This window comes from Hemitrygon akajei, chromosome 7 (genome assembly GCF_048418815.1).
Source record: "Hemitrygon akajei chromosome 7, sHemAka1.3, whole genome shotgun sequence".
NCBI classification, from domain to species: domain Eukaryota; kingdom Metazoa; phylum Chordata; class Chondrichthyes; order Myliobatiformes; family Dasyatidae; genus Hemitrygon; species Hemitrygon akajei.
The window spans coordinates 57211510-57233865 of NC_133130.1; the positions used below are offsets into that span (position 1 = coordinate 57211510).

The window sequence follows — 22356 nt, forward strand, 5'->3', positions numbered from 1 at the left end:
TACCCACCTGGCTTCACCAATCACATTCTCGCTTGTACTCCTTCCCCTACTCCAACCTTCTGCCCTTTTCCTTTCCAGTCCTGATGAAGTGTTTCAACCCTAAACATTGACTCATTATTCCTTTCCTCCAGAATTTGTATATGTTACTCTGGATTTCTTGCATCTGCAGAATCTCTTGTGGTTAAAGTTTAACAGTCCTTGTTTGAATGCACATGGCATAGGCAATATGATAGATGAGTTGATAGAACAGATAGCAATATACATGGATGATTTAACAGCCATTATAGAGATACGATTTCAGGGTGACTAGGTCTGGGTGCTCAATATTCCACAAGAACATACCTAACAGGAAAGTAGGGAGATAATGTTGTTGATCATGAGAAGTACTAGCACAGTATTGAGATGTGAAATAGAGGCAGTGGATATTAATGCAGAATCAGTTTGGGTTAAAAATCTTAAATAACAGGGGAGAGAAGATATGGGTGGGAGTTGTCCAGATTCCCAAGGTAATAAATATGGAAATATCCAGGACAGGGGTGGTGAATCTGTGGTATAAGTACTCGAGATGACACATGGCAATCTGTGTTTGAAATAACTTGCAATGGCAAAATTAACAGTATTTTCATCAAACAACACACACAAAATGCTGGTGGAACACAGCAGGCCAGGCAGCATCTATAAGGAGAAGCACTGTCGAGAAGGGCCGAGACCCTTCGTCAGGACTAACTGAAAGGAAAGATAGTAAGAGATTTGAAAGTAGTTGGGGGAGGGAGAAATGCGAAATGATAGGAGAAGACCGGAGGGGGTGGGATGAAGCTAAGAGCTGGAAAGGTGATTGGCGAAAGTGATACCTAGTTGGAGAAGAGAAAGGATCATGGGACGGGAGGCCTCATGAGAAAGAAAGGGGGAGGGGGGGAAGCACCAGAGGGAGATGGAGAACAGGCAAACAACTAAATATGTCAGGGATGGGGTAAGAAGGGGAGGAGGGGCATTAACGGAAGTTAGAGAAGTCAATGTTGTATGAGAATGAACACCACAGAACCAAAATCACTACCTTCATTTGGACTAAAGGTAATTATAATGGTGGCAGAGTAGTTCAAAATGGACTTGGAAAATAAACTAAGAGTCAGGTCAATTGATGAACTTCATCAAATATATAAACAACTGATCCAATCACAAGAGAAACTCTGCAGATGTTAGAAATCCAAGCAACACACACAAAATGCTGGAGGAACTCAGCAGGTTATGCAGAATCTATGGAAAAAAGTATAGTCGACGTTTCAGGCTGGGATCCTTCATCAGGACTGGAGGAAATAAGTTGACTGGTCAGAGAAAGAAGGTGGGGAGAGGGGAGGAAAAACACAAGGTGAAATCGGGAGGGAGATGGGTGAAATTAAGAGCTGGGAAGCTGATTGGTGAAAAAGATACAGGACTGGAGAAGGGGGATCTGATAGGAGATGACAGAAGGCCATGGAAGAAAGAAAAAAGGGAGGAGCACCAGAGGGAGGTGATGGGCAGGTAAGAAGATAAGGGGGAGAGGGGGTGTTACCGGAATTTTGAGAATTCAATGTTCATGCCATCCATTTGGTAGCTACCCGAATGGAATACAAAGTGTAGCTCCTCCAACCTGAATATAGCCTCATCGCGACGGAAGCGGAGGCCACAGGCTGACATGTTGGAATGTGAATGGCAAGTGGAATTAAAATGGGTGGCCACTGGGAGATCCTGTTTTTTCTGGAGGATGGAGCGTAAGTGCTCGGTGAAGTGGCCTCCCAATCTATGTCAGGTCTTACTGATATAAGGAAGTCCACAGCGGGACCACTGGATACAGTAGATGGCCCCAACAGACTCACAGGTGAAGTGTCACCTCACCTGGAAGGATTGGTTGGTGCCCTGAATGGTAGTGAGGGAGTAAGTGTAGGGGCAGGTGCCAGGAGGGAGATCAGTGGGGAGAGAGAAATGGACAATGGAGTCACATACGTAATGATCCCTGTGGAAAACAAAAATTGGAGTGGGGGTGAAGATGAGCTAGGTGGTGGGATCCTGCTGGAGATGGCGTAAGTTCTGGAGAATATCTGCTGGACACAAAGGCTGGTGGGATGGTAGGTGAGGACAAGAGGAACCCTATCCCTGGTGGGGTGTCAGCTGATTGGGGTGAGGGCAGATCACTAGTCCATTACTCTAAGCAGCAATTTATCCCTATTACGGTAGTGAGAGGGATTCCATGAAAAAAGCAGCAAACTATGCTTAGAGTTGGGATACAAAACACACAAAAGGAGTAAAACAAACGCATAGTAGTTTTGATATTTAAAAACAAACAAGGTGGCTATTGTAAATGTGGGACCTCTAAAGAATGAGGCAGGTGATTTAATAACAGGATACAAAAATGCAGATGTGTTAAATCAATTTTTTTACATCAATCTTCACTGTGGAGGATGCCACAAACATCCTTAAGATCATAGATCTTTCAAATTTCAGGAGAGACATGTAAAAATCCATAAGGGTTACAGTATTATCCCCTTATCATCATTCCAGTGGATTATCATTTCAGGGTATTATCATTTCTGATGATCTGTCCTGGGTCCAACATGTGGGGGCAATCACTTAGAAAGCACAGCATCACCTCTACTTTCTTTGGAGTTTACAAAGATTCAGCATGTCATCTAAAACTTTGACAAACTTTCTTAGGTGCACAGTAGAGAATATACTGACTGGTTGTATCACTGCCTGGTATGGAAGCACCAATGCACTTGAATGAAAAAGCTGACAAAACGTAGTGGATACTGCCCAAGCCCTCCCTATCATTGAGCACATCTATGTGAAGAGCTTTTGCAAGAAATTATTGTCTATCTTCAAGGACCTCCATATTCCAGGCGTGCTCTTTCTTTGCTTCTGCCACCATGAAGGATTATAATGGTGGTAGAGTAGTTCAAAATGGACTTGCAAAATAAGCTAAGAGTCAGGTCAATTGATGGACTTCATCAAATATACAAGCAACTGATCCAATTACAAACAAGAGAACCTCTGCAGATGTTGGAAATCCAAGCCACACACACAAAATGCTGGAGGAACTCAGAAGGTCATGCAGAATCTATGGAAAAGAGTACGGTCGATGTTTCAGGCTGAGATCCTCCAAGAAATTTTGTCCCTCTTCAAGGACCTCCACATTCCAGGCATGCTCCTTCTTTGTCTCTGCCATCAGGAAGGAAGTACTGGAGCCTTAGGTCCCACATGAAGTTCAGGAACAGTTATTACCCCTCAAATATCAGGCTCTTTAACCAGAGTCGATAACTTCACTCACTCAAACAATGAACTGAGTCCCCAATCTATGTACTCAGTTTCAAGCACTCTTACAACTCATGTTCTCAATATTATTAGTATTTTGTGTTTTTTTTTTTGAACAATTTGTTGTCTTTTGCACATTGGATGTTTGTCTGTCTTTGTGTGCAGTTTTTCATTGATATAATTTTGCTTCATTGTATTTGTGGTGAATGCCCACAAGAAAATAAACCTCAGGGTAGTGTATGGTGACATTTGTCTGCTTTGATAATAAAATTTACTTTGAAATTTGAACTATAGAGCTCACAGTGTTAAAGGTAGGCAAATAACCAGGACCCAATGGCTGTATCCAACTGAATTGCTGCAGAGATAGTGAATTTATTCATGAATTTTCAAAGGCCACTAAATTCCAGGAGCTGACTCCTTGTTCAAGTCATGGAGGAAGACAGATGGAAGAGCTGCATCGGCTTAATATCTATTATTGGCAAGAAGATGCTAGACAATAATCAAAGAGGACATAGCTAATCTTTTAGGATAACTGAATAAGATTAAACCAAAACAATATGGCTTAATGAAATATAAATCATGTTTGAAAAGTTTGCTGGAATTCTTTGAGAATGTGACAGGGAGAGTTGATAGAGAGTAATCTATAGATGTTGTGTATTTAAACTTCCATATGCTATCTGGCAAAATGACATATATAAGCGTAGTGTCCAAGAGCCCAATGTATTAGGGGAAGAGTGCTAGCATGTGTTGAAAACTGGTAGTCATATGGAAAATAGAGTTAGAATAAATAGACTAAATTCAGACTGGGGGTATGTATCTCATGCACACACAGGAATCAGTTCTTGGATCTCAATAACCTGCAGGAGGTTAGAAAATATGAGATTTCCTGGTGCCCATGGGACAAATGCAGGTAGAAGGGGCATGGTGCAATGCAGACATTATAGTTCTCCAACAGATATAGACAGATTGGGTAAAAACCTGGCAAATTGAGTTTAATGTAGGGAAATTTAATACCATTCATTTCAGTAAAAGTTTAAAAAGATGGATTTTATCTACATGTAAAGACAGACTACAAGTGAGTGAAATTTAGACAGATATAAGTGTTCTACTAATTTTCAGATTAGAACTAAAGATCTTATATCCCTGTTGTAAATATTTCCTGTGATACAAATATCCTACTTCCAAGACCTGGAAGATAGATAAATATTTCAAAGATTAAGGAATTGAGAGTTAAGGGGAACTGGCAGAGAAGAAGATTGAGGCCAGTGCAGATTAGTCACGATTAAATTAACTGATAGGGCAGGATTGAGGTGCCTGCTCCTATTTCCTTTGTTATTTTGCACCAGTTGATGTTTTGACCAGGGAATTTTGAAAAACTTCTGAGGACAATATCTTTCAGATATCCCTGGATGAGCAGACACTGGCATGTGGAATTTCAGTGTCTATTTTCCAAACTGGATGAAGTACAATTTTCCTTCTGCCAGTTTGCCTATGTCAGTGTCAGGGAGGTGCTGCCAGTACACCTCCTCTTTTCAGTGGAAAGGTAGCTTGTCACTGAGCCCCTCATCATCTTGAGTGTTTGCATGCTGGTCCTTCGTTTTCCCACTGGAGTCAGGAATCTCTCAGCCTCTGCATCAGTATCACTGTCAGTGGTATGTACTCTACTGAAATCTTTTGGTATGTTCACACTGCTGTGGTTGAGTGAAATCTCTGAAAGGAATGAAATTTGGATGTGAAGCAAACTGGAGGAACGGCATTTAATTTTCATATTTTTCTTTCTGCATCCTATAATAGAGATTAGTAGAATGTTGCATCTGTTCACCAGGACACTGTGCCCTCCAGGGCTGGCAGGAAGAGCACTGGGTGTATTCATTCAACATTCAGCCATAAAATAAGCTGCCCACTCTTCCCTTTCATTCAATGAACGCTTTAGAGTCTGGAGACTGTCCAGACCAAAGGCATGATCCAATAGGAAAATGAGATGAAATGTTAATGAAGATCACACTTCCATTTTCCACCTGAATCCTCACTAATCCACAGATATCACTTTGCTGTATCCTTGCACAACATGCAATTTATTTTCTCATACTGAGACGAATTCTTGCCAATTTCTATTGATGTTCTGTAATCTTCTGTTCCCATTCAGTCTACTACATTGAACAACAAGTGGTGTCTCCCTATGCAAAGCAAACAAATGACAGGAGGACCATATCAAGTAATGCAATGGTGGGACTGAGATAATTGCAGAGCAGAGCTGCCCACAATTATGAATGCCACTTGGTTATCCCGAGGCCATTAATCATCACTGAACAGGCTATGACTGCTGCATGACAAATGACTTGCAGTCATGAAATAATTTTGGGAATTTGGATCTTAGTTTTATTACAACATTGAGCAAGGTGGCAAGAATTGCTTGGATAGATGCCTAACAGAGCACTTCTTAAGTTGTTCTTCGCAATGAAAAAGAGATACCTTTTCTTGCCACAACATAATATCTTACTGCACTGCAAATTTTCAAATGCTGTCAAATAGTTGTTTAAGTTACCAACTAATCATGGTGCTTAAAATTATACTTGGGATTCAGTTTAGTTAAGTTTGGGACTTGATTACATCTATTTAAAAATTATAATTTTGAAATAAAAATAACATATTTCATAAAAAATAACAGGTTTCAGCCATTAACATGATATGTAAATGATTAAACAAGGCCAGAAAATACACTGTTATTACTCTCTGAGTTGAAAAGTCACATGTTTCTCGTGAGAGGCACAACAGAGGACTTCAATGCTGACGTAAGCCAGATCCAACCACATGGTCTCTTTGCAACACAAACAAAATGCTGGTGGAGTTCAGCAAATCCGACAGTGTCTTTGAAGTCCTGCTGAAGGACCTCTGCCCAAAATGTACAAGAAGGGCCAGAGTTGCTGCTAGTTCCTGAGGAGCAGAGAGGAGCACTTGTAGTAATAGACTAAGACAACTCCGAAGAGCATTATATGAGGTCATTCTTACCCTTGGCCATTAGGTTCTATTATGAGTCAACCTACAACTGGGCAAGTGATGACCCCCCTCCTGTTACACTGTTGGAGGTAATTTATTTTTTATTCTTTCTACTTCTCTTCGAATATTTATATCTGTGCACTTGTAATGCTACTGTGAGACTGTAATTTCCTTTGGGATCATTAAAGTATCTATCTATCCATTTATCTATTCATTGCTCTCTGCTGAACCACAAGAAGTTTGACAGGATAAGAGGTGCTTTGCTCAGTGACCTGAATTATGGTTTTGACTTGTGATATAATAGCCCAGAGAAGGTAAGGGGGACTTCCTAGTTCAAGGTTTGTGCATAAAGAGGGAAGATACCGGATGTATAAATCTGATTACAGAATTATTTTGGAAAATATTAAAGAGTAAAAAAGAAACAAGGATATTTGTATCTTCCACCTAGATGGTGAATTGAAGTACTGCAAGACTGTCGACAACAATATAACTGGAACAGTCATTTGCACATGGTGATGTATCTTTTACAATAATATTTCCACTCTCAATTATGACCGACTCCAGTCTTGATTGATTGATTGTTTGTTGTGAGGAAATATCAGCGTGTTTGGAATACATAAAGGATGTGAACACAAGCAATATCCCAGTTCTAATGATGAAGAATATGCTACAGAAACACCTGAGCCTGAAGCCAAACTCTTCCAGTAGATGTACAACACTGGCATTTGTCTGATAATATGGAATTTTGCCCAGGAATGACATCACCATTTCAGTCAATTACAATCCATCTGTCTACTTTCATTCAGCACAATTGTAGAAATAGCTGCAGACACTGCTTTCTAGTGGCAATTACTACTCATTCAATGACACTCATTTCTGATTATTCCATGACAAGGGCAGCACGGTAGCATAGCGGTAAGCACAACATTTTACAGTATCAGCGACCCAGGTTCAATTCCTGCCACTGTCTGTACGGACTTTGTACATTCTCCCTGTGACCATGTGGGTTTCCTCCAGATGCTCCAGTTTCCTCCCACAGTCCAAAGACTTACTGGTTAGTAGGTCATTGTAAAGTGTTCTGTGATTAGGCTAGGGTTAAATCGGGGGTTGAGGGGTGGAACAGCTTGGAACACCAGAAGGCTGCTCTATCCCAATAAGTAACTAAATAAAATTTCCTTTGATCAAAACCTGGACAAAAAAAATCCATTGATAAGGTAAAATGAGAACAATGGGACTCAACATCAAAATGTGATATCAACAGCCTTTATAAATTTGAAATGAGTCAAAATCAGGGACTATATTCTCTATTGACTTGACCTACACCTAGCACAAAGGAAGCTACAAGTGCTACTGGACATCAGTGAATTCAGGCTGAGGACATTGGACATGTCTAGTCTGGTTCATCATACTAATGTCAAAACTGAGATGCTCTTAACTTCAATTCTAGTTGCATCTCATTAAATAATGAAGTAATTGGTTCCCTTATGGACTAAGAACAGCACAACTTACAGCCAGAGGCAGACACCTGGCATCAATGTTATTTTCCTCTTGAAGTGGGAGATGATGACTAATTTCAATCAGAGAAAGCCCAGCTACCCCCTAAGATTTATAATGATTTTCATTGTCAAATTAACAAGAACCAACAGCCAGAGGTTCACAGTTGGGCAGAATCTGAGAACATTTCAAATTCTGTTCATGTTTTAGTTCAATTGCATAAGAAATAAATATACTATGCTCCTGAACAGCAGGGCTGACTAAAAGAGTTCATGTATAGCTCATTAATAGAGCACTGACAGGGGCAGAAAATAGGAACTAGAAAATACACTGGTGTTCTCTTCTTCATCATTGGAATTAATTAATTCACTATAATTAATGAAGAAAATATTTTAGTCCATCAAAATCCTTTCAGGATCCTGGAACATTCTAAATACTCAAAAACTCATTAAATAACTTCCATAGCTGTTACTGTGCAGCCATTTCACAAAAACTTTTTAACTGGAAATATTAAAATGTATAATTTGAAACCTGCTTATGTAGCCTAAAGAATTCTCTTGTTTTTTCACTTGTTTTTAATTTCCTCTGAGAGTTCCCAAAATGTAACTGTAAATAAGTATCTGTAAACTATCAATGACATTGTTCATTGCTTCACCAATGCCTGCATGCCCACATTGTTAACTATTAGATTTTATAAATTAAGTTCACTTCAGTTTTCCATTTCTGTATTTTTACAACACGCAAGCTGCAATGGACAATTATCCACTTTTCTTTATTTCTTTAGAGATACAGTGTGAAACAGGTTCTTCCGGTCCAATGAGTCTCACCGCCCAGCAACACACCCATTTAACACTAGCCTAGTCACAGGACAATTTACAATGACCAATTAATGTACTAACCAGTATGTATTTCAACTGTGGACGAAACTAAGGCACCCAGAGAAAACATACATGGTTCATGGGGAGAACGTACAGACAGTGCCAACATTGAATTCCGGAATCCAGAACACCAAGAGCAGTAATGAGGTCATGCTATGCTTTTTTCTTTCCATAAATAGCATTCAATAAGTATTTCCAACTTCATGAGACAAATGGTGATTACTGATTACTACCCAACTAAATTAATAAGATGGGCTTCAATTTCCAAGTGAACTTGGCTGTTTTCAGTGACCAGGCGTCATTCATCCTAATAGGAACTGCTTCCCTCAGCCACCTTCTCTACCTCTAGAACATTTTAGTTGGCTCTAAGTAAGCCAACGTCATGCAGTGCACAGGAGGACAATCTTCCTAATATGAGTTGAGTTATTTTGGGAGGCTGAATGTGCCTGTGGGTGAGGAGGTGGTGATTCTCTGTAGTTGCAGACAATTAGTTATTCTGAGTAAGGTTCTTGCTGCTCCTTCAGGTCTCACCAAGGGAAGCCTATATTTTACATTAAACAGCACTCTTCTCCTATTTACCATTATCCTAGAGCAGGATATCAATAATAATCGGTCCTCCGAGGATCCAGGAAAATCCCAGATAGTGATGAGCTGTTTGGCTAATTTACATAATGTGTGGCATTACAATAGGGAAATGTATGAACTGAATAGAGAGAGGGAGAAAAAAACTGCCATCTCAGGCCATTTTAACTGTAATAACACCTTTTGTGGTTTTCTGAGCTGCCTTCCTGGCCTTTCCATACAAAAGAACTAATTACAAACTTCCTCCCCTCACCCTAACTTCTTACTCTGACTTCTCATCTCTTTTCTCCAGTCCTGATGGAGGGTCTTGGCACATAGATCAACTGTTTATTCTTTTCCATGGATGCTGCCTGCCCTGCTGAGTTCCTCCAGCATTTTGTGTGTATTAATTAAGAACAACTCTATTAAACAGAACTCTATTAAAGCTGGAAATAGATAGATAGATAGATACTTTATTCATCCCCATGGGGAAATTCAACTTTTTTTCCAATGTCCCATACACTTGTTGTAGCAAAACTAATAACATACAATACTTAACTCAGTAAAAAATATGATATGCATCTAAATCACTATCTCAAAAAGCATTAATAATAGCTTTTAAAAAGTTCTTAAGTCCTGGTGGTTGAATTGTAAAGCCTAATGGCATTGGGGAGTATTGACCTCTTCATCCTGTCTGAGGAGCATTGCATCAATAGTAACCTGTCGCTGAAACTGCTTCTCTGTCTCTGGATGGTGCTATGTAGAGGATGTTCAGAGTTTTCCATAATTGACCGTAGCCTACTCAGCGCCCTTCGCTCAGCTACCGATGTTAAACTCTCCAGTACTTTGCCCACGACAGAGCCCGCCTTCCTTACCAGCTTATTAAGACGTGAGGCGTCCCTCTTCTTAATGCTTCCTCCCCAACACGCCACCACAAAGAAGAGGGCGCTCTCCACAACTGACCTATAGAACATCTTCAGCATCTCACTACAGACATTGAATGACGCCAACCTTCTTAGGAAGTACAGTCGACTCTGTGCCTTCCTGCACAAGGCATCTGTGTTGGCAGTCCAGTCTAGCTTCTCGTCTAACTGTACTCCCAGATACTTGTAGGTCTTAACCTGCTCCACACATTCTCCATTAATGATCACTGGCTCCATATGAGGCCTAGATCTCCTAAAGTCCACCACCATCTCCTTGGTCTTGGTGATATTGAGACGCAGGTAGTTTGAGTTGCACCATATCACAAAGTCCTGTATCAGTTTCCTATACTCCTCCTCCTGTCCATTCCTGACACACCCCACTATGGCCGTGTCATCAGCGAACTTCTGCTGTTAAATTAAAAGGTCTATTCTAGAAAGCTCAAAAGGAGACAATGTGCTGTCATTTAGGCTAAGAAAACTGGAGCATCATATTAACTCCTGACAAAAAAAATATAGTAGCATTGATAGATGCAGCTATCAAAACATTTGTCGATTAAAAATGGCCTGGGAACGGTATGGAGGTACATCATCTGGAGTAAAAGAAATCAATGATCATGGAATTGGTTTAAATTACCCAAAAGTATTGCAATAAAGTTAATTTATGAATTTAAAGCCTAAAATACATAGCCTGCAAAATCTGATTCCATAGGACATGCAGTTTGGTGCCAGGGATGCTGAATTGTTTCTAAACTAAAGTTCAAGTATGTGCAGAGATTATCGGTGAAAGAAATGCTGAACACTTTTTTTGCTGTGGGCATCAATGCTTGGGAGAGTCAAAAGGTCCTGATGTCAGGCATCATGGAATTCCTATTTGAAGTCAGCACTAGTATATTAGAGCTCAACTATGCTGAAGCCTTCAGGAATCTGCAGAGATTTTCTCTGACTTCAAGGATTGCAAAAAAATAGCAATAGCTGCACCCACATACGTATGCCTCTAGAATACAAAATAGATAGCAGTCTCAGCAGGATATACTACAAGCAGAATATGCCAAGAGCTGAATATGTTGTTGGAAGAGGGAGGAGGAGGCGGAACAGCTCCCAGGAAGCTACTTTGGATGTTCCAAGAGAGTAATTTTTCGACTTGAATTCTAGCAAGGAATGGTTTATATACTACTTACACATTAGTGATAGAATACTTATAGAAGAAAGCCATTAGTTACCATTACCACTCTAAACCCCGAGCAGGGCAAGGGTCACACAACCAGTGAAACTCCAGGTGACTGTGAACTTCAATGATCCTCAGAACTCTGCTGAGGATACTTGAAACATTATGTTTTTGCTGAATACCATTGCATGAAAGAGTCAGTAATGCTCTCTGTTGGAAGAAAACTAATTACATATCCCTCTCCCTTCCAAGAAAACAAAAAGCAGAGCAAACAAATGACTTTTCAATGATTACACACATTTCTATTGGGACAAGATCCAATTATTGCATGTATATTGTATTGCTGGCACCCATATGTGAGGAATAGAAGAGAGTCCACTGTATGAGTAGTCAAATGATGGCTGACCAGAAGTGGAGTGCTTTGATTTCAGCAGTTCCAATGGCTTCATTTGGAAGCAGTCATACTACATTCATGTGAGCCATTGCAGGAAAACAATTGGCGGCTGCTGGATCACAAGTTACATGCTCTTCATTTCAGACCTGAATTGACTGATACCATGTGTGCATGTGCCCAGGAATGAAGACAACAAAAGTATGCAGCACATGGAAAGTGATGGAGCACACCAAGGTGTTCTGATCTAAAGCAGCCATAGGTATATGGCCCAGAAACTGCTGAGATTCACTGTCACTTCAATTCACCCACAAGAGTGTGTGAGCACTGCTATATGATGAGCAGCTGAAGAACGAGAGGAAGAGGAAGAATGGGTAACCCATACAGTCATTTTCAGACTGATTTGTCTGTGAACACCTAACATGGAGACCAATTACAATGGACCCAACCCATTCACTCACAGTCTTACACCTTTACTTCTTGTATTCCTCCCAATCACAGTGTCCACTAGAACACAATGCAAAGTAAAAATCAAAACTAAATACAATTTTTCAAATCAAAATTGATACGTCTATTTGCTTTATATAGAAGTATCAACAAATCAGCTACAGCATCCATTTGCTGAACCCTGTAGTGGGCTCTGCAACTCCTGCAAAATGTTCATCAGAGACAACAACAGGGCTGGTAAAAAGCTACTGACTTAATGCGAAAGGTCCACGGCAACCATTAATGTTCAAGGTAAATTTATACAATCCTGAGATTCATTTTCTTGTGGGCATACTCAATAAATCCAATAACCATAATAGAATTAACAAACAACCAGAATGCAAAAAAAAACAAGCTGTGCAAATACAAAAGAAAAAAATAATAAACAATAAATAAGCAATAAATATTGAGAACATGAGATGAAGAATCCTTGAAAGTGAATACATTGGTGTGTGAACAGTTCAGTGATGGGGCAAGTGAAGTTCAGTGAAGTTATCTCATCTGGTTCAAAATCCTGATCGTTGAGAGGTAAGAACTGTTCCTGAACTGAGTGGTGAAAGTCCAGAAGCTCCTGTACCTTTTTTTCTGATGACAGCAGCAAAAAGAGAGCATGACCTGGGTGGTGGGGTTTACTGATGATGGATGCTGCCATCCTGCAATAATGCTCCATGTAGAAGTGCTTAATGGTTGGGAGGGCTTTACCCATTATGAACTAGGCTATATCCAATACTTTTTGTAGGGCTTTCTGTTCAAGGGCATTGGTGTTTCCATACCAGGCTGTGATGCAGCCAGTCAGTATTCTCACCTCCACATATCTGTAGAAGTTAGTCAAAGTAAAACTGCAGATGTCATGCCAAATGCTTGCAGACTCCCAAGGAAATACAGTCTCTACCGTGCTTTCTTCATAATTGCAATTATTCAGCCCAGGACACGTCCTCTGAAATAACACCGTTATCATTTAAAGTTGCTGATTCTCTCCACCTCTGACCCCTTGAGGAGGACTGGCTCATGGACCTCCAAAAGTCAATAATCAGCTCCTTGGTCTTGCTGATATTGAATAAAAAGTTGTTGTTGTGGCACCACTCACCCAGATTTTCAATCTCTCTCCTATATGCTAATTTCTCACCACCTTTGATTTGGCCAATGACAGTGGTGTTGTCAGCAAACTTAAATATGGCTTTGGAGCTGTGTTTAATCACACACTCCTAAGTGTAAAGCGAGTAGAGCAGAGTGCTAAGCACAGAGCCTTGTAGTGTACCTATATTGATGGAGATTACGGAGGAGACGTTGTTGCCAATTCAAACTGACTGGGATCTGCAAATGAGGAAATCAATGATCCAATTGCACAAAGAGGTACTGATGCTAAGGTCTTGAAGTTTATTGATTAGATTTGAGGGAATGATAGTATTGAATGCTAAGCTGTAGTTGATAAAGAGCATCCTGATATATGCATCTTTGCTGTCCAGATGTTCCAGGGTTGAGTGAAGATGAAACGAAATAGCATCTGCTGTGGACCAGTTGTGCCAGTATGCAAATTGCAGCACAGTGTGGAGAAGCTATGGGTCTGAAAAGCCAGGATTTAGATTATATCATCACTGTGGTCATGGCTATATGCCCTGAAACAAAAGGAAGGCCTCTTACAAAGTGTCAACAGTAGGAACAGGAAGGCTGTCAGCATGAGAGAGAAAAGCAGGGGTTTTGCCGATGGAACAATTGCCATCCCTTCAGGGCAGTGCTGTGCATTCTAGTAAAAGGAACAAACTCGGACATGTTTTCATATGAAGTAAAGCAACAAAGTAAACTGACTTTCAGGATTAACTGGGGTAGACAGATGGATAAATAGCTGTCATATACAGTATGACCAACCCTGTAACTGGATCCAAAGTTACAACTCACAGCATCTCTACAGGATAATGCAATCCTCTTACTTTGACAACTTCAGAGGCTGTTGTACATGTTAACCTCATTTGCCAAATAACCATTTCACCCATTACAAACTTGGAGGTACATCAACTATAAATTAAATGTTTGATCAGCTACATTGAAAAGAGCTATAAATGTTTTCCAGTTAAAATAAAGGACTTTCCCGGAAAGTGGTCATGGTCTACAATTAAGAATTATGTTGACACATTAAAATGCATCTGAAAGCCACAAATCCACAACAGCTTTTATTACCTTCAACGGGTTGTAATTCATCCACAATCAGCTTCAGATACTTTCCCCGGCGACTCACACGGACTGTGTGCCATTCATTATCATTGAGATTTTGTCCAGCATAAAGCATTTCTGGACCCTTGCCTGCATAACAATATGGCAATGGATTATTAGGTTTGTGAATTCAGTTTAGACAACATATTTCATTACACTTGAACACGAGAGATTACATAAAATACTTGAGAAAAAAAGATTAGTAAAAGTTGCAGCTATATTTAATCATTATCTTACGCTAGTCTACAAACAAAATAAGAGTTTATGCACAGTATATCACATTTAATTAGAAGTACCAAACGTACATACATTGTTTGTCATGAATAGGCACAAGTGTTTCCTTTACAACAGGAAGCTAATTATTTATTTGCTCAATGTAATTTTATATTGCAATGGTTTAATTCGAAAGAGAACACAAAGCACAGATAATGCTGAAGTTCCCTATTCAATAGCGCAGAAAAATTCTCTTCAGTTTCATTGGCATTCAGCCAGTGTTTTATTTCTCTATTACCACATCAGAATCCCAGAGTTCTATGTTAAATGTCTGTTCAATGGCACACCAGTTCTGTTTAATGAAGCACCAATTCACACCTCTCCACCACTGTTGACAGAAGCCTACACACTCCTGAATTTTTCACATGTTTTTTTCCCTAAGTAGCTTAGGTGAGTAACTGCAGTGCTGTCTGTAGATGGTACACACCACAGTTGCAATGTACTAGTGGTAAGGGGAAGGGATATATTACATACAGAATATAAAAGTTGGGATGTCATGCTGCTATTGTATAAAACACAGGTAAGACCACACAAGTATTGTGTAATTTGGTGCCACAGTATTGAAAGTGCACTGGACATTCACCAGTATGTGGGCTTGACTGCAGGAACTTGGTGACATTAAGAGGTTGCTTACACTGGACTTTGTTAAGAAAGGAGGTTCAGGGATGATCTGATAGAAGTATTATAAGAGTATTATAGGGTAGATAATTATTTTTCCATGTCCCGTGATAGATGTGTTAGAAACAAAAGGTAAATGTTTTGGATGAGAGGAAGATGTTTTAAAGAGTATTTGAAGGTAATGTTTTTGTTTAAACACTCACTTAATTATTCATTGCATGATTGGATTAAGTTTATAATGAAGTCTAAAGCCAAGTGATACAGACAAAACTCAAATTGGGTATTGGTGAATAGATTCTGCTTGCTAGTACTGAGAATGGCATTGTTCATATCTTTGCTAATGATTGAGAGTAGATTGACTTGGCAATAATTAGCCAGATCAGATGTGACCTTTTTGTGAAAAGAGGTAGTTTTCTGCATTGGGAAATGAATTGCCAATATTTGAACTGTACATGAACTGATTGACTAAACACATATGCAATTCAAGTTTTCAGAACCACAAGTAGGATGCGACTCTGAAAACAAGAAGTAGGATGTTGTCTGGTTCTCTCCGCTTTGTTATACCCATTCTTAGGTATTACCAGAAGTGAATAAAACTGGTCTCTGAGATGTTGGAGGAATTATTCTGGAAGCTGTGATGAAGTATTCACTCACAGCCTCTGACAGAACATTGGTTGCGAGAGGTTCAGCCTTTTGTGTTTACATAGTGGACTGTGTTTTGTTAAGGATTAGCATGTTCTCAGAATCCTTACCTCCCATTACATGATTAGTTTGGACACAATGAGCCAACATCCAGTTCCTACGTTTCTAAATAAACAGATGGATTGATGCAATATTCTAAAATACTTATGGCCCTTTCTTCACTATCTAATGTGTTTGGTTCCATTTTGATTTTTGTAGTAACTTCAGATTACCAGACATAGATTTTACTGCACAATTACACCATGATTTGCACAAATATAAAACAGGATACATTAAAAAAAAACTCACCAAAGCTTACTTTATCCATAATAATCTGTGGTCTTGTGCCATACCCTTCTCAATGAGTTGTCATAAGTCAGCAAAACAATCATAATATTTCAGAATGGTAGAAGGTTCTGACAAGAGTTGGAGGCCTATGGTCCAAAGTGTCCATCTGAGCTACTGAGCATACTTGCACCTTCCAATACAAGGTGTGTATACTTGAAGACAACAGCTCATCAAATGCATTTCCAATATGACTAGTGCATTTGTCTTCACGGTCTTTACAGGTGAAAAAAAATCATCCTTTAAAATTTTCTACTAATGTCTTTAAATCATTGCCACTTTGACCAATTTGATAAGAGTATTCTGCTTTTGCACTATTTTTTAAATTATAAATTGTAGCACCTTTTTTCTGTCTTGTTGTGTACTGCTGTCACAAAAAAATAAATTTCATGTCATAGAGATAATAGATCTGATTCTGATTCCTTACAATTTTAACTAAACTCCCTTTAATTTTATACACCTCGGTTACCTCTTCCTTCCACCTTGTCTGTTTTAAAGAAAAATATACTTACTCTAGTTTATCCAATCTTTCCCATAAGCTGCAGTTACCTAGTCTTGGGAACAACATGATTTCTCTGCAAAAATGTCATATCTGTAGTACAGTGACCAGAAATGTATATAGGTCCTAAACTGTAGTCTGATAAATGTAGTGTACAAATCTACCAGAGAGAGAAAAAACAGGGAAATTCTACTCTAGTTTTCTGAAACATGAATATGAAAACATGTTAAAATATTTTATTCTTTGTAAGAGTTATTCAGCTACCAAAATAGCTACATAATTAATATTTCATTGAGAAATCTTGTCTGGCCAAGTGATAGAATCATTCAAATAATGAAATTCAATTTCCGAGGGCAATATATGGAAGTGGTGCAATGACAGCTGACCGTAAAATAGTTGTCTTTATTTATTCCCATAAAGCACAGCTTCAAGTGCACCAATAACTGTTTCTAACATATCATTTCCATTATTGTCCTACACAAAATCATTCAATATCCCTGTATATTGATTTGATAAGTTATGGTTTAAGTCTGCACTATTTTAGCAAAAATTGTAAGAAATTTCTGTTCTTTTTAAATGTTGGTAAACACGGCTTTCAGATAATTGACAGATACATCTGATATCACCTTAAAAACCACCAAGAAAATTAAATAAAGCTGGAGGAATGGCATACATGAATTTAATATAGTTTTAATGAGAGCTGTTAACATTGGCACCATGTAGGCTAATGAAATTTGGCAAGTCCCTTTGACCCTTAACAAACTTATCCTTTCCAAATGAATCACATTTTAGTGAGGCAACTACTCTGCCCACGACTATAAGAAAGTGTAGAGAGCTGCAGACAGAGCTTTGCATATCCCAGAAACCAGCCTCCCCTTGATGGACTCTGTCCACAGGTTTTTTGCCTCAGTAAAACAGCCACCATTTATCAAAGACCTCATCCACCACCTCTCTTCTCCCCCCTCCCATTGAGCAAAAGATTCAAAACCCTCAAAGCACTATCACCAGATTCAAGAACTGCTGTGACATTATTGTCTACATGCACTGGACTTTCCCTGTACTGTAGCACTTTATTCTGTTATTGTTTTATCTTGTATTACTACTTCAGTGCAGTGCTGTAATGAAGTGATATATATGGATGGTATGCAAGACAGGATTTCCACTGTACCTCAGTATATGTGACAATAATAAACCAATTTAACAATTTACTGATCCAGTTTACCAATTTGTGCCTTTTTTGGCACAGTCACAAGGAAGTCATTTTCCCTTGAGAGGCACCTTATTGGGATGACACTCTGTAACAGTAAGCCACTTTTCATCACAGTGCTTAAGAGATCTGCTTCAACATTATTCATTGTGCATCCCAGGCATGGCATCCTGTGCCACAGATACCTCAAGCAGTTTAATAATATACCTTTACCTGCTCTTTCTATTTTTTGCTTTCCACCACATCAGTTCATGCTTAACTGCACTACCAATCTTCTGCCTGATCCTTGCCCTGGACCACTTAATAATATACTAGCCTGAGTCTGGAGTAGAGCTCCAGGACTGAGTTCTCAAACTGTTTGCTGGTCTCTCAGCTCACCTTCTCCACAATCTCTTTGTCTGAGCTCTTGTCCCCTTCTTCAATGATCCACAGCAGCAAATTGTAACCCTTCAGTTATTTTACTTTGAAGTCCCAATCCTCCACAATAAAGGCCTTTCAGTGTAAGGGTCCTAGTTAATAATATACAATACATTGTGCCTTGCTATAGCTGAATGCTATAGTGTCATACTCTCAAACAAAACTTTCATTCCTTGCAGTACACTACCACATTAATAATATACTTCAACAGGCAGCCTGCAGATTAGTGACATTAAATGCAACAAATACAGTGGACCTCAGCAATGAATAACCCAAAATTTTGAAAATAATATATTCCAAGAGATAGATATCACAATTCCTAATAAAAATATGCTAGACAAAAAATGAAGTCTGCTTATAAAGTACAAAAAGCTATGAAACAAAGATAGGTGAAGGAAGTTTAGAGATTATGCATGATAATTAGCATGGATTGAGAACTATTGAGTATGGTTAAAACTAAATTCCTAATGTAAATGATTTTATGCATAATTGTGAGGTAGTAGTGCAGTGCAATATGGTTTGTGGTCCTCTCAGATAATATCCATTTGCTGTAGTGATGTATAACTGAATAACTAAAGATAAAGGTTTTTTTTTAAATTCAAGAAGAAATGCTTAAGAATCAATAGCAATGGCTACTGAATACCAAGTTGTTAAAACTTACTAAGCTGCTGCACTTCATTTAGAACTCTCTGCAAACTTTCTTCATTCTTCTCTGCTGAGATAATGAGGACATCATGCACCTGGCGCTCTCTGATTAACAAGTCTCAGGAAATGTAACTGTCTCACAGTTTGTTTCAAACAAAAAAGCATTCATGCAGAAGTGCACGTACACCCAGTAATCTAGCATTATGTTATCGCTGAAAGCAGATAAAGGTTAAAGGCAGAGATCTCCAAATTTCTTCTTCAATCTCATTTCATTTTAAAGCTAAAGAGAAATGTGTTTTGTATAAAATTGTGCCCATTCATGACTTACCATATTGTCCCAGAAAACGTAACAAAATTAGAACAGTCAATAAAGCAGATATAACATAAAAAATATTTCACAATTTTATGTCTTACTATTCATTAATACACAGAAAATAGTCCTATATAGCACTAAATTTGTGCAACAATAAATTCACATTACATCAAAAAGCTTTTCACTTTACAAATAAAAATGTCTGATCATGCCAGTGTCTGTGTTATGTATTAGAAATGTAGAAAATAAGACTGGACTGTGACTTCAAAATAGCAATTCAAGCCAAATATCACAGAAATACATTTATTGTGGAAATTCAGGCTCTGTATTAACTTATTTTGATGTTGATACAAGGAATTAACATTAAAAATCTAAAGAACAGAATATCTTTTATTCACCTTTTATCACCATTAAATTTGTTGAATACTGCAATACTTGGAATGAAATTTCTAGAAATCAACATTATCTCTGATTGTTAGAATTTTGTGGGAAAATAAATTTTCCAGCATTATAATGCTTTGACTGGAAGAATTATTTGTTTTTACTGAAATGAAATAACTTGACCCTACAATTAAATCACTTGCGAATGTGACTGGTTAGCTGAAGGATTGGTTATGATTTTCTAAATGTAACAGAAACATGTTTAGAAATAAATAAATGAATAAGATGTTGACATACCATTCTCTCTATAAATTGACAGTCATAGTTACAAAAATGCAATTATGGTTTAAGTACTCACAAAAATGTACTCTAGATTTATACAATGATTAGGTGATTGAATCACAGTTCATACAACTTTCTACTAGATCACTTTCACAGAGACAAAGATATCAAAATAACCAAGTCCCCAAACCTTACAGAATACACGGGTAGATTATTCACATTTATGTTTCAGATATGTGAAACATATCCAGCATTACCTATATTTCAGATTTTCAGAAATAGTTAGATTCTGCACCTCACAGATTCCGCATGTTTCTAAAAAAATTCTCCTTTCTGCTTTCTTCATCTTCCTCCATCAGACAGATCAATTATGATTAACAAACATTCAGGAGAAGGCAGATACAGTGGTGACAGAAACTTTGTGAACCCTGTAGAATTTTCTCAATTTCTGCATAAATATGACCTAAAATGAGATCAGATCTCCATGCAAGTCCTAAAACTAGATAAAGAGAACCCAATTAAATAAATAGCAAAAAAAATTACACTTGTTTATTTAAAGAGGCATCACTGGCAGAGGCTGCCTGTCCTGCTGTGTTCCACCAACATTTTGTGTGTGTTACTTGTTTATTTATTTATTGAGAAAAATGATCCAATATTATGTGTATTTGTTGGAAAAGGTATGTGAATCTCTGGGTAATGCCTGCTACAAAATCTATTTGGAGTCAGGTTTTCCGATCAATGAGATGAGATTAGACATGCGGGTTGTAAAGGTGCCCTGCCCTATAAAAAAAAAAGACACACAATGTCAGATTATTGACAGGGCCTGCTCTTCTCAAGAAAGTTCTGTTTATATGCACCATGCCTTACTCAGAACAACTTTCAGAGGACCTTAGAAGAAAAATTGCAAAGATACATCAAACTGGAAAAGGCTACAAAAGCATTTCTAAAGCCCTGAGTGTCCATCAGTCCACATTGTGAGAAATTGTCAACAAATGGAGGAAATTCAGTCTGTTGCTACTCTCCCTAGGAGTGGGGGTCGTCCAAAGATCACACCAAGAACACAACGTGCAATGCTGAAGGAGGTGAAAAACAACCCAAGGGTAACAGCAAAAGACCTGCAGAAATCTCTAGAACTTGCTGAAGTCTCTGTTCATATCTCCACTAGAAGAAAAACACTGCGCAAGAATGGAGTTCATGGAAGGACACCACGGAGGAAACCATTGCTCTCCAAAAAAAAAAACATTTCTGCACATCTCATTTTTGCAAAAGACCTCCTGGATGTTCCACAATGTTCTGTGGTCAAGTGAGTCAAAAGTTGAACTTGGCAGAAACACACACTGCTATATTTGGAGGAAAAAGGGCACTGCACAACAATACCGAAACCTCATTCCAACTGTGAAGCATAATGAAAGGAGCATCATGCTTTGGTGCTCTTTTGTTGCCTCAGGCCCTGGACAGCTTGCAATCATGGGAACATTGAATTCAAAATTGTATCAAGATAATTTTTTCAGGAGAATGACAGGGTAATAGTCCATTATCTGAGGCTTAATAGAAGTTGGATAATGCAACAAGACAATGATCCAAAAGACAAGAGTAAATCAATAACATAATGATTTAAAAAGAAGAGAATTTGTGTTTTGCAATGGCAGTCAAAGTTCTGACCTTATTCCTATAGAAATATTGTGGAAGGACCTGAAGCAAGCAGTTCATGCAAGGAAGCCCACCAACATCTCAGAGTTGAAGCAGTTTTGTAAGGAGGAATGGTCTAAAATTCCTCCAAGCCGATGTACAGGACTGATCAACAGTTACTGGAAACATTTGGTTGGAAGTTATTGCGGTACAAAGGGGTCACACCAGTTACTGAAAACAAAGGTTCACATACTTTTTCCAATGAATGCAGGTAATATTGATCATTTTTCTCAATAAATCAGAGAATAAGTATAATGCTTTTTGTGTTATTTACTTAATTGGGTTCTCTTTTACTAGTTTTAGGAGTTACAAGAAGATCTGATCACATTCTGGGTCATAGTTGTGCAGAAATAGAGAAAATTCGTCAGGGTTCACAAACTTTCTAGCAGTACTGTATGGTATTATCTATTATAATCAGAAAAGAAATACTGAGAATCAGTCAAGATTAAAAATCAAACCTCAAATGTAAGTGAAATAGTGCATAATTATGAAGTGGTAGCTTGGAGCAATTTGGCTTGTGTTCCTCCAGGTTGCATTCAAGAACAGACATTTCCAATAGCACTTGTGTCACTCTGATTCTGATGGATTTCCTTGGTTCTCTCCATCTTTCTTTGTTGT

The 22356-nt window shown here is 38.5% G+C and overlaps 1 protein-coding gene across 22 annotated transcripts in view; it reads right to left on the reverse strand.

Annotated features, from left to right (window-relative positions):
• Positions 1 to 22356, reverse strand: part of LOC140730474 (neurexin-1) — a 1634325-nt gene that overhangs the window by 685423 nt on the left and 926546 nt on the right. For all 22 annotated transcript variants that reach the window (XM_073050928.1, XM_073050924.1, XM_073050929.1 and 19 more), the window contains one exon: positions 14356 to 14478. In XM_073050928.1, coding sequence (XP_072907029.1) covers positions 14356 to 14478 — 123 coding nt within the window. The remainder of the gene's footprint in view (positions 1 to 14355; positions 14479 to 22356) is intronic.